Source organism: Protobothrops mucrosquamatus, unplaced genomic scaffold (assembly GCF_001527695.2).
Source record: "Protobothrops mucrosquamatus isolate PMUCROS unplaced genomic scaffold, P.Mucros_1.0 scaffold5, whole genome shotgun sequence".
NCBI classification, from domain to species: domain Eukaryota; kingdom Metazoa; phylum Chordata; class Lepidosauria; order Squamata; family Viperidae; genus Protobothrops; species Protobothrops mucrosquamatus.
The window spans coordinates 3117069-3133159 of record NW_015386392.1 but is presented as its reverse complement, the minus strand read 5'-3'; the positions used below and the strand labels follow the sequence as shown (position 1 = coordinate 3133159).

General features: G+C 44.4%; 1 protein-coding gene across 1 annotated transcript in view; it reads right to left on the bottom strand.

Moving 5' to 3' along the window:
• Positions 1-16091, bottom strand: part of XYLB (xylulokinase) — a 141363-nt gene that overhangs the window by 12115 nt on the left and 113157 nt on the right. The window contains exons 17-18 of the mRNA XM_015832537.1: positions 15531-15618; positions 12599-12693 (exon numbers count right to left, since the gene is read on the bottom strand). Coding sequence (XP_015688023.1) covers positions 12599-12693; positions 15531-15618 — 183 coding nt within the window. The remainder of the gene's footprint in view (positions 1-12598; positions 12694-15530; positions 15619-16091) is intronic.

The window sequence follows — 16091 nt, the reverse complement described above, 5'->3', positions numbered from 1 at the left end:
AAGGAAGGAAGGAAGGAAGGAAGGAAGGAAGGAAGGAAGGAAGGAAGGAAGGAAGGAAGGAAGGAATCTTTCACCAGGTGACAAAATTAGTGGATGAGAGGAATGCTGTGGATATAATTTACTTGGACTTCAGTAAGGCATTTGATAAAGTAGATCACAACCTACTATTTGACAAGATAGAAAAATGTGGGTTAGACAGCATCACCACCAGATGGATCCGTAGCTGGCTGACCGGCCGTACTCAGCGAGTGGTCCTCAATGGAACCGCATCTACATGGAGGGAAGTGTATAGTGGGGTGCTCCAGGGCTCTGTTCTGGGCCCAGTGCTCTTCAACCTCTTCATCAACTATTTGGATGAGGGGATAGATGGGGAACTCATCAAATTTGCAGACGACACCAAGCTGGCAGGAATAGCCAACACTCCAGAAGACAGGCTTAAGATACAGGAGGACCTGGACAGACTCGAACATTGGGCACTACCTAACAAAATGAAATTCAATGGTGAAAAAAGTAAGGTTCTATATTTAGGCAAGTGATAGTGGTACTACCTTGCTCAATAGTAACTGTGAGAGGGATCTGGTACTGGTCCATGGGCCGGGGACCCCTGGACTAGAAGACCCCCAAGGTCCCTTCCAACTATTATTATTATTATTATTATTATTATTATTATTATTATTATTATTATTATTATTATTATTATTATTATTATTATTATTATTATTATTATTATTATTAGGAAGGAAGGGAAGGAGATGCAAACGAGAGGGAAAAGAGAAGGAAAAGAAAAAGAGAAATAAAAGAAAGGAGAAAAAAGAGGAGGAGAAAGAGTAATAGCAGAAGAAGGCAGAGGAGAAAAAGAGAAACAGGAGGAAGGAAAGGAGAAAAAGGAGGAGGAGAAAGAGAAGGAAAAAAGAGGGAGAGCAGAAGAAGGAAGAGAAGGAAAAAATAGGATAAAAAGAAGGGGAAAGGAGGAAGAGAAAGAAAAAAAAAGAGAAGGGAAGGGAAGAAACACGCCCCTCACTCAGCAGAAATCAAAAAAGGAAGACATCCCAGCAAATCCTGGCCTCATTTGCACACAAGACATGGCTATATCCACTTTGCCTCATTAGCCACCATTGTCCTTGCACAGTTTCTCAGTGGGTCTATGTCCCTTAATCACCAAAATTGTCCACCCCCCAAGACAAAGAAAAGCACAAGAGGTGGAAGCCGACTCCCATAAAACTGAGACCCAGAAGACAAAAAAAAAAAATCTCTCGACTACCCTAACAAACCTTCACACCCTCCCAGCCAAGTAGAACATCTTATTTTCCTTGGATATATATATATATATATGTTGCAACCAGCAAAGTACCGAACAAGCACTTATGGCTACATTAGGAGCATCAATATGTCAGGCAAAAATAGCTCTTTTATTTACTGAAATATCTACAGTCAAGCCTCACTAATTCTCACTTTGATTATCTGCAGCCTTGATAAAGTCAGCTTGCTCTGTTCCAACTGAGATTTAATAGAATGGCCTCCCCTATAGCTGAAAGGAAATTTTCTGCCAAAATTGCAAGCACTGTGTTCCTTCTTGGCTGCAAATCTTATTAGTAGCATTATTGTTTTTACAACTGAAAAGGGGGGGGGAAGAGAGAGAGAGAGAGAGAGAGAGAGAGAGAGAGAGAGAGAGAGAGAGAGAGAGAGAGAGAGAGAGAGAGAGAGAGAGAGAGAGAGAGAGAGAGAGAGAGAGAGAGAGAGAGAGAGAGAGAGAGAGAGAAGGAGCCTTATTATGACACCTTTATATATGGGCATACCCAGAGACACTGGGGTGATCCACTGGGTTTTAAATTAAAAGTGTCAGATGAAACGAACAGCTACATTTAAGGCTGCGGTGTTTTTGACTTTTATTGGACTTGACTGCTTCACTTGCTAATTTGCAAAATTCAAGCATCTGTTGCAATGGATACCCCAGCCATTAGCATGAATAACTGATGCTTGGCTTTTGGTTTCAAATCCATGCTAACGTGGAAAGAAAATAAAGCATTTCTTTGCTGGTGTTAAATCTTCTCTAAATGTCCACCTCTTCTAGTATGGCAAGGTGCCCTGGGAGCAGGGTTCAAAACAACCCCACTGGCGCCAGCAATCCCGTGATCAAAGCCCCTCCCCTTTTTAACAGGCACTGAGGCAGGTAAAAAGGGGGTAGGCCTCTGAACACATAGCTGCCACTGTCAGTTTGATGGTTTTTGACCTCCCCAGAGACTGGAAGCCTCTGACTCTCTAAATTCCCTTAAATATGATGTGTAAAACCAACTTTTTAGCTCCCAAATCCTGATCCTGTGAAATATGGCAAGGTGCTTGCTGTGTTTGTTCCCTTTTTAAATCATGAGTTGGTTCCTATACAGAAAGCTAAGGCATGATAGGATTAAGGGGTCCTTGGTACTCTCCGAGTTTGCTGTTTCTTGCAGACGTTTCATTACCCAACTAGGTAACATCATCAGTGCTTTGGGTAATGAAACGAAGTAAACGGCCAAGCTCAGAAAGTACTAAGATCCCCTCATTTCAACCCCCAACTACAAATAGCAATAGCAATAGCACTTATATACCGCTTCATAGTGCTTGACAGCCCTCTCTGAGTGGTTTACAGGGTCAGCATATCGCTCCCCAACAATCCGGGTCCTCGTTTTACCGACCTCGGAAGGCTGAGTCAACCTCAAGCTCATCAGTTTGCCTGCAATACTGCATTCAAACCATTGAGCCACCATGGTTCTTCTCCAAATATTATCCTCCATTGTTTTAATTTGTTTGTTTGTTTGTTCAATTTCCATGGCTGCCCATGTCAGTCAAATGATGAGATTGCCAAAAGAGAAATTTTGGCTGACTGCTTGAGTTTGAATTGATCAACTGCTTATCAGCCTCAATAGATAACTACACCACTGGCCCAAATTCTTTAGGAGCACAAGTTGGAATTTAAAGCCTTGCCTTGCATCATTGCAGAAAAACAAAACAATAGTTTTGCAATTGCTTTGCTCTGCAGAACATTTCATTCAGCAGTTGATCAACATCTTCAGACGGTCAGTAATGGTATTTCAGACTTGCAAGATTGAGGGCAGACTTGTGAGGTAGTACAGGCAAGACGTACGCTCAGAAGTACTAGCTCTAACCTGATTGTAAGGTTACATTAACACAATATTGCAAGTCTGAAAGTACACTTCTCCCGCCCTTTACAGCCTGAAAACTAGGAAGAGTTTCTTCTGAAATGTGATTGCCCCCATTCCTTCTGTGGGCTCAGCTGCCTCTTATCTGACTATTGTCTAGTCCAGGGGTCCCATGGACCAGTACTGGGCCACGGTATGCCAGCAACGCCCCGTGCGCAAGATGCAGGCAGCACACAAAACCACGCACCCTCCGGTCCGCGAAAAACCTCTCTCCACGGAACTGGTCCCTGGTGCCCAAAAGGTTGGGGGGCTCTGTTCTAGTCTGTAGCCCTTCCTCCTATCTCCCAAAGTCATTTCTACAAACCATTATAAATACAGGTAGTCCTTGACTTACAACCACAGTTCAACCCCCCAAAACCCACAGCAACTAATGACAGATTTCCCACACTGTGTTGCATCATAAACTACAATGGTTGAGTTCAGTCAATCAATCAGAACAGAGCTGAAAGGGACCTTGGAGGTCTTCTAGTCCAACCCCCTGCTCAAGCAGGAGACCCTATACCAGTGGTGGTGAACTCCACATGCCGTTGCATTCTGGACCAGTTGTAGCTGCCAGATGTCTTCAAGGGCAGCCCTACATAGAGCATGTTGCAATTCTCCAAATAGGAAGTGACTAAGGCAGTGGTGGCGAACCTATGGCACGGGTGCCAGAGGCAGCACTCAGAGCCCTCTCTGTGGGCACATGTGCCGTTGCCCCAGCCTTGCCTCCCCTCGCTACGCCCTCCTCTCCAGCAGCCCCCTTGAAAGAGACTCGCCCTCAAGTGTGGCCCACACGGAGCAACGCAGCCAAGGACAAGACAGCCAGGCAGCGTAGACAAGACTCTGCCCTCACACCCCATCATGCAGTTGATGCTGCAGGGTGTGGGCAGAGAGTGTGGCCGCCATAGCACTGCTGGGCTGCCTGGGCGATCTGCGGCGGGCCCTGGAGGTGGTGAGTGGTCCTGTGGGCAGGCGGGGCAGAATGGGGGCGGGCAGGGGAGGTGGACTGGGGGTGGGGCCAGTTTGGGGGCACTCGGTCTCTAAAAGGTTTGCCATCACTGCCCTATATCATTTCAGATAGGTGGCACTCTTTTCTCAAAAACCTCCAGTCATGGAGCACCCATAACTTCTGAAGGCAAAACCTGTCCCACAGATTAATTGTTCTATCTATCAGGAAGTTTCTCCCTAATTCCAGGTTGCTTCTCTCCTTGATTAGTTTCCATCCATTGCTTCTTGTCCTGCCTTCAGGTGCTTTGGAGGATAGGTTGACCCCCTCTTCTAAGTTCATATATGCTAAGTCAAAACCACCGCATTATGGCCTAATGCCATACAGTATGTTCCATTATATAGCTTAAAATTCAATATTCAAATCCTTGAGAGGTTGTCCCAGGAAGAGGGTAGTCAATTGATTATCCATACCATCTGAAGAAAAAAATAGAGCCGGAGAGCGAATCCTTTACATGGGGAAACTTGGAATAAGAAGGAATGTCCCAATCGTGAGAGCTATTAATCAGTGGAAAAACTTGTCTCCTGCAATTATCAATGCCCATCACTGAAGGTTCTCAGTCCAAAGTATGGAATGATATGAGGGCCTTGATGGGAATTAGATTAAAAGATCTCCAAGGTCCCACTTCTATGGTTCTATGAAAATATAAAAATTACTTCCCAGTGTGAAGGATGCACCTACATCCTCGACTTATGACCACAACTGAGCCAAAAATTTGCACTGCTAAACAAGGCAGCTCTTCAGTGAATTTTGCCCCATTTTACGAACTTTTTTTGCCAGTTGGTAAGTGAATCTGGCTTCCCCCATTGATTTTGTTTGTCAAAGTCCAGCTGAAAAATAGTGACGTACCAGATTGTCAAATGCCTGAATTTTGATCACATGACCTGGAGGATGCTGCCATTTTGTCGTTAGTGTGAAAACTAGTCATAACTCACTTTTTTCAGTGCCGCTGTAATTTCGAACAGTCACTAAAGAAAAGGGTTGTAAAGCGAAGAACACCTGTACTCATTTGCTGAGTTCTTCAATGGCTCAAAAGTGAATAAGAAGACTAAGCATAGATAAAATGAATGAGAAGGAAGGAAAGGCAGGAATTTAAAAGCTTTCGCCCTACTCACATTTCCCATTAACCAAGCTGGCATTCACATCTGAACAAACAAGAAAATTATTGTGCTTGTTAAAGTTGTTAGGCCATTTTGTAGGTCCTGCGACTTATGTGCATCTGTATGTACGCGCACCTTTTGGCTTAATTAACCAACAAGCCAAGCATCTCCAGTTTTAATAGATTGCTAAACTACTCCAGCATTTTAATGTGGCCATAATGGCTTCTTACTGTCTGTTAGCACATACTTAAATAAATAAATCTCCCGAGTTATTTCAGTCATGCCCACTGCTCTGGATTAATCTTCCTTTTCTAAAAGAAATACTTCCAAATCTTCCTTTATCTCCTCTCAGTGGTGGTGGTGGGGAGGCGGGAACCACCGAGAGTGAGAACTTCAACAGATTTCCTGGAACAAAATGCAGAAAACTTCATGGGCTCAGCTGCTCATTCCAACCTCGCCTAGATGGATAATGAGCAAAAGTTAATTACCATCGGATGGCCTTTTTAACACCCTATTCATTTGCAGCTGATGGGAAGAAGGATCAGCTGCTTCGGGCCAGCTCTTCCAAACCTACATCATCGTCATCATGATAAATGTGGGCCTTCAGCAAGAATCCCAGTCACAAAAGACAGGAATCTCCTTCCGCTTAGTTAGTAAAATTCTCCACGGCTTTATATCTGTGATGGGAGACGGTTCCTCAACCATCTGATTTCCACGTGTTGCTTCTCTTCCTGGGACCTGTGTTGACTAAGACCAGTAGGAGTTAGATACCACCTCCCACTCCTCTCGTGACAAGACAAAGACTGAGAACTCTTTTGCTCATAACACCATTCTGTCTACAAGATCAGCTGGTGATGGGCACATGCGGATGACTTGCAAGCTGGTAAGATCCACCTGGCAGATGCTAGGGAGACAGCACAAAAGAGATCAGAGGGAAAGGAATACGGCCAGCAAACATGTTGGAAACTTTCTCCTGCAATCTCACAATCAAGAGTTGCTTGCTTGTAGTTACAGTATACTCAAACTCAGGAGTGTCAAACTGCCGACCCGCAAGCCAGATGCATCATGCCGAAACTGCGCCTACCCCATTGCCAGCAATGGGGAAAAAAAGTCACGATACGTCACGTCACGTGACATTGCGAATTTGACACCCCTGCTCAAACTGTTGGAAGATTATAACCCGTTATCAGACTTGTCCATTACCAAGAGAAGCGACAGATGGAAACTCTTAGGAAATTCTGTCTACTGTCTACTCACTGCAGAATGAAAACAGGAGAAGGTGATGTAAAAACCGAACACGTTTGACTCAAGGCTCAAGGTCGACTCAGCCTTCCATCCTTCCGTGGTTGATAAAATGAGGACCCAGATTGTTGGGGGGCAATAGGCTGACTCTGTAAACCGCTTAGAGAGGGCTTATATCCCCCGTGAAGCGGTATATAAGTCTAAGTGCTCTAGTTATTGCTATTTTATACAGTATGGGTGTCAACGCTGCTAACATCGGATGTTTATTTTGGATGTATAGCAATTGCTGGAATTCTTTCATTATTGGCGGTCCCCAATTTACAACCATTCATTTAGTGACCACTCAAAGTTACAACGGCAGCAAAAAAGAGTGGCTTATGACTATTTTTCACACAACCGTTGCAGCATTCCCATGTTCATGTGATCAAAATTCAGATGCTTGGCAACTGGTATGTATTTATGACGACTGAGCTGTCCCAAGGTCACGGGATTCCCTTTTGTGATCTTCTGATAAGCAAAGTCAATGGGGAAGTCAAGATTCACTTAACAACTGTGTTGCTAATTTAACAACTTGTGGCAAGAAAGGTCGTAAAATGGGGCAAAACTCACTTAAACAGCATCTTGCACGGCCACGGAAAATTCGGGTTCAGTTGTTGTAAATTGGGGACTACCTGTATAGTTTCTTCTTTTTTTTCTAGAATAAAGACCCTTATCAGAAGTTCCTGGGCCTTTGTTCATTATTTCCAAACAAGCCTGTTGGGGATAAGTTGATAGACCAGGAATGCAGTGTACCTAGCAAATTGTATTAGAGGAATGACATGTTGCTGTGATGATCAAGTAATTAACGAGTCTAAGAGGACGTGCTCCTTCAGAATTGCACAATGGTTGTGGGCCCTACAAAGCAGAGCAAATTAAGAAACTGATGGCTATGTAGGTCAGGACTATTTTTATTGTAACAGCTACAGTAACAGAATCTCAAAAGATTAAATGTGTTTCTCCCCCCCCCCTTCCTTTCAGTTATTTTTGTGTGAACTAGAGAGGGGCTTTTCTGAAATGGTTTTTCAAGTTTCTTTTTTCTTGGTCCAAGCTCTGTCCCCTCTTATCTCACCACTGTCTTGGTAGTCCTTCATGGCCATTCCCCCTGTCCTACACAGTAGCACCTGACTCACCCAGCAAAATGTCTGATGTTTTTGTACAGTGGTACCTCGGTACCCGTCATTCATTGGTTCCAGGAGTTGCAATGAGTACTAAAAACGACGAGCAGAAAACACATTTTTCCCATAAGGAATAATCTAGTGCAGTGGTGGTGAACCTTTTAGAGACTGAATGCCCAAACTGCAACCCAAAACCCACTTATGTATTGCCGGGTGCCGGGTGGGCGTGGCCCGCTGGGTAGGCGTGGCCCGCTGGGTGGGCATAACTATGGTGATCACGGCAGACTGGGTGGGCGTGCCCAGCGCGGGAGAAGAAGCGGCGAAGAGGCTCTGCGCCCAGCCAGTCCAGCCCAGCCCAGCTTGGATGCATGTCCATGGAGCGATTTTGTGGCCCCCCAGCGGCCCGATCCAGGCTCCCAAGGGTTGGAAAAGGACTCCAGAGCCTGGATAGGCTGTGGGGGGGCCCCAAATCGCTCTGCATGCATACCTGGGCTCACGCTGGCAGCTTCCGTTCATACAACCTGCGTTGTATGACAAAAAAAGCCCTGCCTCTACCATCCAGCCCAGATCTGCCCAGCTCTTGCAGCTGCTCCGACTCCCAGTGCAGAGAGAAAGAGAGCGAGAGTGCTGGTGCATGTAGAGAGGGGGAGGGGAGCGGCCCGGCCCCGCCTCCCTCTGGGCCGATGGCGCGCATGCCCACACGGATGGCTCTGCATGCCACCTGTGGCACGTGTGCCATAGGTTCGCCACCACAGATCTAGTGAGTCACAAGGCAGCTGATGACAAGTTCTAGCTTGCATGTTGAGTACCAAACAAACGACGAGTACCGGGATAAATTTTTTGCGTCAAAATGTGAATACCTAATTCTATGAGTTTCAAAACAGTTGAATATGAAGGTACCGCGGTGTATGTGCAAAGTACAGATAATCCTTGACTTGTAACAGTTTGTTTAGTGACTGTTCAAAGTTACACAGCCCTGAAAAAAAGAAGACCATTTTTTCACACTTACGACTGTGGCAGCATCCCCATGGTCACATGACCAAAATTCAGACGCTTGGCAAATGACTCCTATTTATGACGGTTGCAGTGTCCCAGGGGTAATGTGATCACATTTTGCAATCTTCTGACAAGTAAAGTCAATGTGGAATCCAGATTCATTTAACAACCATGTTACTAATTTAACAACTGCAGTGATTTACTTAACAAGTTTGGCAAGAAATGTCGTAAAAGGGGGCAAAATTCACTTAACGGATGTCTCACTTAACAACAAAAATTTGGGGTTCAATTGTGGTTCTAAGTCGAGGATTAACTGTTTTGATTTCAGAGATTGAACATTCAGGGGGGAATCTAGAACATACAGGTAACCATCTGCCTACAACCAATTGCTTACCAACTATTCAAAGTTATAACAGGCTCCAAACAAGGTACTTATGACCCAGAATTCTAATAGCCCCCCCCCTCCTCCTCCTCCTCCTGTCATCCCATTTTGGGTCCTTGGCAGCCCAACTTGCATTTACAGCCATTTGCAGCTTCCCGCGGTCACATGACCACAATGTATGGATGCTTTCTGCTGGAAACTAGCTTTTACTTTCAGTTTCCAGCACAAAAAAATGCCCATTGTGGGAAATGCGTTCGCATAATGACTGCAGGATTCATTTAACAACCGCTGCAAAAAAGATCATAAAGTTGGTGTGGTCATATGATGATCTGTTTAACAACCGGCACAACTTGCAGCCATAATTTTGGGCTCAATTATGGTTGCAAGTCAAAGACTACCTTCAGTGTAACTATTTCTAGTAAACCATGTTGAGACTTTGATGATCAGCTATGTAAAAAAGTCAAACAAATAAATGTTCTCAGCAGCAGTTTTAGTGACACCCCGGAAATTCATGTAGAGGCCTGTTTAAAGCTATTTATATCCCTAGCCATGGTCCAAATGGATATTAGAAACAAAGCTGGCTCAGTACCAAGATCCAATTTTCATTCCAGGATTGATGGTGAATCATAGTTTGATTTAAAAAACTATGTTCCCTATACAGGAAGATCTCAACTGATGATCACAATTGGGACCAAACTTTCTGTTGCTAAGCAAGTGATTGCCCCCAATTTTTTGACCTTTTTTGCGACAGTTGTTAAACGAATCAACAGTAGCATCTACACAGCGAAGGTCAGGGGTCAATATCAGCAAGATGACTGAGGGAACATCACAACCCAAGCCCCCACCTCTTTTGAACTGCACTCTGAAACCATCACACACCATCAACTGTCTACACCAATCTGGAGCCCTCCTACAGGCACTGCTGAATGTCAAGGACTGTAGAAATTGTGTCTGTGTAACTTGATGCCATACAGAAATAACACTTTTCCATAAATTAATTCTACCCATTCAAAAAACAACAACAAAAAAAAAAAAAACCAATTACCAGATGCTGCAGAATCAGCTATGGGGGAGACAAAACTTACATGGCTGTATATAAACAAATACAAACCCATGTAAATCCTGCCTTTTGAAGGTTATTTATATGAAAGTGTCTTTTTGCATTTCTTTTCTCGCTGAAAACACCTATTTTGTATACCCTGAAAGCAAACTGGAGGGGCTCTGATCAAGACAACACTTCACACAGTTATTTTACAGAGAAGACAGCACTTAACCTCTGGTCGACTTTGAGGTTTATAAAAAGAACCATCACTTAAATGAAAGCTGCTAAACTCAACAGAACAAGAATCAGATAGACAAGGAGATGCAGCCTGTTAAAAACAGAACTAAACTGACTCATCAGATTATCAACTTCCCTGGCAATTTTCTGGATTATTGGCAAACTCTCTAGCTTCTGCCACTGTGATGCTCATGGAGGAATCCATACTGCCAGCAGGCAAAATATACAGATTTCTATTACAGGAAAATGAGGGAGGCTAGGGAGACACAGTATGGGGGCATCCAAAGTTGTCTTCTCCATAACACTGGAAGACCAGGATTGACATTTTACCATCAAGGTAAGGAGAGACACAGCACGAGGAAGACAGGCATATGGATAGCCCAAGGGTTTGTCCAATGTAATTTGATATTCCAACTCTATCCCTGAGAAGTTCATCCAGATGCACAATGGCAGACAAAAAAAAATATGTCCGTCTCCATTAATCTCTCCTTCAACTAGGCAGTCAGAATTTAGTACTGCCTTTGAGTTCTACAGCACATGTATATGACTCAAGTAGCAAGCTTGGGTCAGTGCATTCATAATACATCACAAAATGAGGCTGGGATTCACCAGGAAATACATTTTTGTGGGAAAGTTGCTTCTTCAATGAATGCTCTAAAACAGGGATCTTCAAACTTGGCCCTTTTATGACTTGTGGACTTCCACTCCCAGAATTCCTCAGTCAGGCACGTTGGCTGAAGAATTCTGGGAGTTGAAGTCCACAAGTCATAAAAGGGCCACGTTTGAAGACCCCTGCTCTAAAATATAGGTAAGCAGCCTGATGGCTCCCAGATGTTTTAAATATATGCCTCACCCAATCTGTCCAGCAGCAAGGGACTGCGTAGTTCAAAACATCTGGAGGACATCCAGTTACCTGCCTCAACCCTAAATATATATATATTATGTACATATACACCACAATGCACTCACTTTTTATTTGTTCTGTCTTCTCATAGCTCCCATTCTCATGCAAATCTGATATGCATCCTAGCCCAGTGGTGACGAACCTATGGCACGCATGCCAGAGGCGGCACTCAGAGCCCTCTCTGTGGGCATGCGGGCAGTCGCTTCCCCCGCAGTCTCCTCCTCACCAGCAGTCCCCCCCGGAGGAGATTCGTCCCTGGGGGCAGCCCACGCAGAGCAGCACAGCCAAGGATATGGCAGCCAGGCAGCGGGGTCAAGACTCCACCCTCGCACCCCATCATGCGCAGATGATGCTGTGGGCAGGGGGCATGGCCGCCATGGTGCTGCTGGGCCACCTGGGCAATCTACTGCGGCGGGCCGTGGAGGCAGCGGGTGGCCCTGCGGGTGGGTGGGGCAGTGCAGGGGCAGTGCGGGGTGGGGCGGGGGCAGGGTGGGGGCGGGGCGGTTTTGGGGCACTCAATCTCTAAAAGGTTTGCCATCACTGTCCTACCCATTCCTCAGAAGGACTCAAAATCTTCCAAATTCATTACAAATGAACAATTGCCATAATTCCTACAGGTAGTCCTTGACATTTGACCACTGTTGGGACAATAATTTCCATTGCTAAGCAAGGTGGTTGTTAAGTGAGGAGTCCTTGGTGCTCTCCGAGCTTGATGGTTTTCTTGCAGATGTTTCATTACCAATAACCATCATTGGTTGTTAAGTGAGTCATGGTCAATATTATGAGCTTGTTAAGTGACTCACCAAAGCTGTTAAGTGAATCATGCTGTCTTTAAGAAAATTTGGCTTCTCCCATTGACTTCCTTGTTGGAAGCCAGCTGAAAAGGTTGCCAGTGGTGATCACATGATCCTGGGACACTGCAACCATCCCAAATACATGCCAGTTGCCAAGCAACTAAATTTTGATCAAGTGATTCTGGGATGCTGTCACAGTCTTAAGAGTAGTCACTAGTCAAAAGTGATTTTTTTCAGAGCTGTTGTCATTTCAAATGGTCATTAAATGAACGGTCAAATGTCTACGGTCATCCAGGCCACGGTTGTCCCAAGGGTACTTTTTCAAGAGACAACTGGACTTTCGTTGTTTTTCTTTGAAGATGCTCCTCTTCTCATCCAAGAAGAGAAATTGAGAATGATGAGAAGCGGAGCATCTACAAGGAAAAAACAAAGAAAGTCCAGTTGCCTCTTGAAAAAGCACCTTTGGGATAAATGAATGGTTGTAAGTCAAGGACTACCTGCGTGACCGTTGTAATTTCAAAGCAAACAGGACCAAGAGAAAAAGAAAGGAAGGCCACCTCCTCACCTGAGTTGCGCCTGCAGCTGGAGTCGCAGCTAATCGGGGCCCCGGTGCTGATTTCATGACATCGGTCAAGGGCAGTCCTGTCTCTGCCACGAGTCCTACCAAGAAGATCAATGAGGAGAAACAAGATGAGGGATTGTCTGAACTCTTTGGCAGATGTACACGTTGCATTGATCTTCCCCAGACGGGTCAGTCTTCAAAAGTGAAGGATAAAGTGTAAAGATTTTATTTTCAAATGCACGGATCTAGGCATGTGGGGTCTCAGAGATCACATCTGGGTCAATAATTCAATTTGTCCCATGGAGGGTAAAGCTAGCCACATAGTTGCAAGTTCAACAGTATCAGTGATGGCTGAAGAATGATGATAAGGCAGCCACGGGAAGGGAACTGATGAAGAAGGAATAAATTGAAGGTCCAGGCCCATTTTTCTTTTTAAAAAAAGGAGCATCACAAAGGGAAAACTTTAGTTCAGCCTTATAAACAAGGCACACAGGCCAGGATTCGGGGCCTGATCCAGAGGATTGGCCCTATTAGTGCACCCATTCAAACACACTCATACAACTTGTCTTGTGGTACATCCCTAAAAGAAAACTACTTTGGGAGGGTGGGTTTTTGTTCGCCATAAGTCTAGGCCAGGGTTTTTCAAACTTCTCTTGACCCTTGAGGATTCTGGGAAAACACAGGGCTCTCCCACAAAAGTTGATTTATCATTACCAGCTACAACCATATCTTTTCATAAGCCTGGTGACCAGAAATGTATTGCTCTAAGAAACATTCTCCAATTTAAAAAAATGCACAGATAAAGTCCTATTTAAAACAAAAAACAAAAAAAACCTCCCATCTTCCTCTTCATTATTGTGTAGCTGTGGTTATCTCAGCTTTCCCCAACATAGCAGCCCCATCCTTCATACACAGGCTGCCCTTCAGGGGATGAAGACTAGGAGTGATAAATTCATGGAGCCACACGGCCAACTTAAGCAGAAAAGGCCATGGGGGAAAGGGTAGCATTTTTTTCCCTTTAAGGGGCCCTCCTCCCTAACATTTCACATGGTTAATAAACCACCTACTCTTCTCTGATCCCTCTCCCTTTGCAAAGCAGGTAGTCCTCCACTTACGACCACAACTGAGCCTAAAATATACGTTGCTAAGTGAGACATTTATTGAGTGGGTTTTGCCCCATTTTTACCCCCTTTCTTGCCACTGTTGTTAAGTGAACCACTGCAGTTGTTCAGTTAGTAACATGGTTGTTAACTGAAACCGGCTTCCCCCCCACTGACTTTGCTTGTCAGAAGGTCGCAAAAGAAGATCACGTGACCCCGGGACACTGCAATAGTCATAAATATGAGACAACTGCTAAGCGTCTGAATTTTTATCACAGAAGCACAGAGATGCTACAACGGTCGTGTGAAAAACGGTCGTAAGTCACTTTTTTCAGTGCCGTTGTAACGTTGAACACTCACTAGATCAGGGGTAGGCAACCTTGGCTCTTTCATGACTCGTGGACTGCAACTCCCAGAATTCCTGAGCCAGTCATGCTGAGGGAAAAGGGAGAGTTTCCAAGCTGAGCCATGCTGGCTCAGGAATTCTGGGAGTTGAAGTCCACGAGTCATAAAAGAGCCAAGGTGGCCTACCCCTGAAATAGATGAATCGTTGTAAGTCAAGGACTACTGTATGAACCATATCAACAGGAGTGGGATTTTCAAAAAGCTGGAATGTAGAACTAGGGTGCTAGAAGACCAAGGTTGAAGGTCAGGGAGACAAGATGGCCCAATGAAAGGGGGGGGGGGACCCAGTCCACTGAATCTCTGCCTTACTCCAAACTTCTCTTGCTGTTTTACTGGGTGATTTTTTTAAGGGAGTCGAGACCAGGAATCATTGCTAGCCATGAAACACCACGACAGTCTTTCGTGAGCTGGGGTGGTGCAGTGGTTAGAATGCGGTATTGCAGGCAAACTCTGCCCAAAGCCTGGAGTTCAATCCTGATGGAGCTCAAGGTTGATTCAGCCTTCCATCCTTCCGATGTCAATAAAACGAGACCCATAATGTTGGGGGCAATAGCCTGACATTGTGAAGCACTCAGAGAGTGCTGCAAAGCACTGTGGGGAAGTATACAAATCTAAGTGCTATTGCCACTGCTGTGAGAAGGTCCCAACTCCAAAATGAAAAATCTTGAATGGAATAAGCGATGGTTAGCCTCAGTTGTTCTATTATTTTATTTGAGGGGGAGGGGATGCTGATTATATCTAGAGACATAATCGGGTTTTTTTTGTTTTTATGCTTCTGACTCATTGTTAGCCACCCTGAGTTGCTTTGCGAGTTGGGCTGAGGTATCAATGAAATAAATAGCCTAAGCAAGCCAACCAGTAAGTAAATAAATCCGGTGAAGATCAACTACCAGAGCAGAAGATGAAAGACCGTTTAGCGTTAAGATTCTTCCTTGAGGATTAAATTTGATCAGGGCGAGGACTCCTGATCCAAGTGAGCATTACAGCATGCAAGAAGACCCATGTATGCTTGAGACCCATTTAAGGGGCAGCCACCTTAAGTGTATTCCGCAAGGTAATCCTCAACTTACGACCAACAATTCGGACTGTAAATTCCATCACTAAATCAGGTGGCTATTAAGCGAGTCATGCCAGATCTTATGACCTTTTTCGCTGGGATCATTAAATGAATCACCATGGTTGTTAATTGAATCTCATGGTTGTTAAATGAATCCAACTGTCTTGAATACATGCTGGTTGCCAAGCATCTGAATTTTGATCATGTGATCATGGAAATGCTGTGACAATTGTAAGTGTGAAGACCAGTTGTAAGTCACTTTTTTCAGTACTGTTATAACTGTTGTAATGGTTGTTAAACAATTGGTCGTAAGTTGGGGGTCTACCTGTACTGCCGGGTGCCCAGTGCTTGAAAAGTCTTCTGGTTGACTTACCATGAATGGCCCTGTAAGCAGAACCTAAACAGGCTGAATTAGCAGTGTCAATTGTGTACACTGGAACACTGAAGATGTCTGACAGGATCTGAAAAGAAAAAAAAAAAGATCTGTCACAACTTGATTGGGAAATCACTGTGCACTTTGCTTCCGTGGTCAAGACAGACAGACAAGATTTGCAGCCAAAGCACCATTGGGAAATTAATTAAAAAGTAGCTTGAGGCATCTTTTGGAAGGAGAGATGGATCAACAGCAAAAAGCAACAGGTAATAGTTATGGTTAAGGTTAAAGTTGGTGGACAAAGCTCTGGAGACTTAGGTTGAAATCCACCCTCAACCATGGGACCTTATTAGATGTAGAAGAACATAGAGATAACTTTGATGAGAGAATGGATGAATCATTATAGAAAAAAACATGGCTACTCAGGCCTGGGAAAATGAAAAGAAACAGTACCTCAAAAATAAACTTTTCTTGTTTCTCTTTGGTATAACACAAGTAGAAAGGGACTCCTGTAGGCTTTCAAGATTCTTTTACTAGACTGTACAACAATAAAGTAAATTC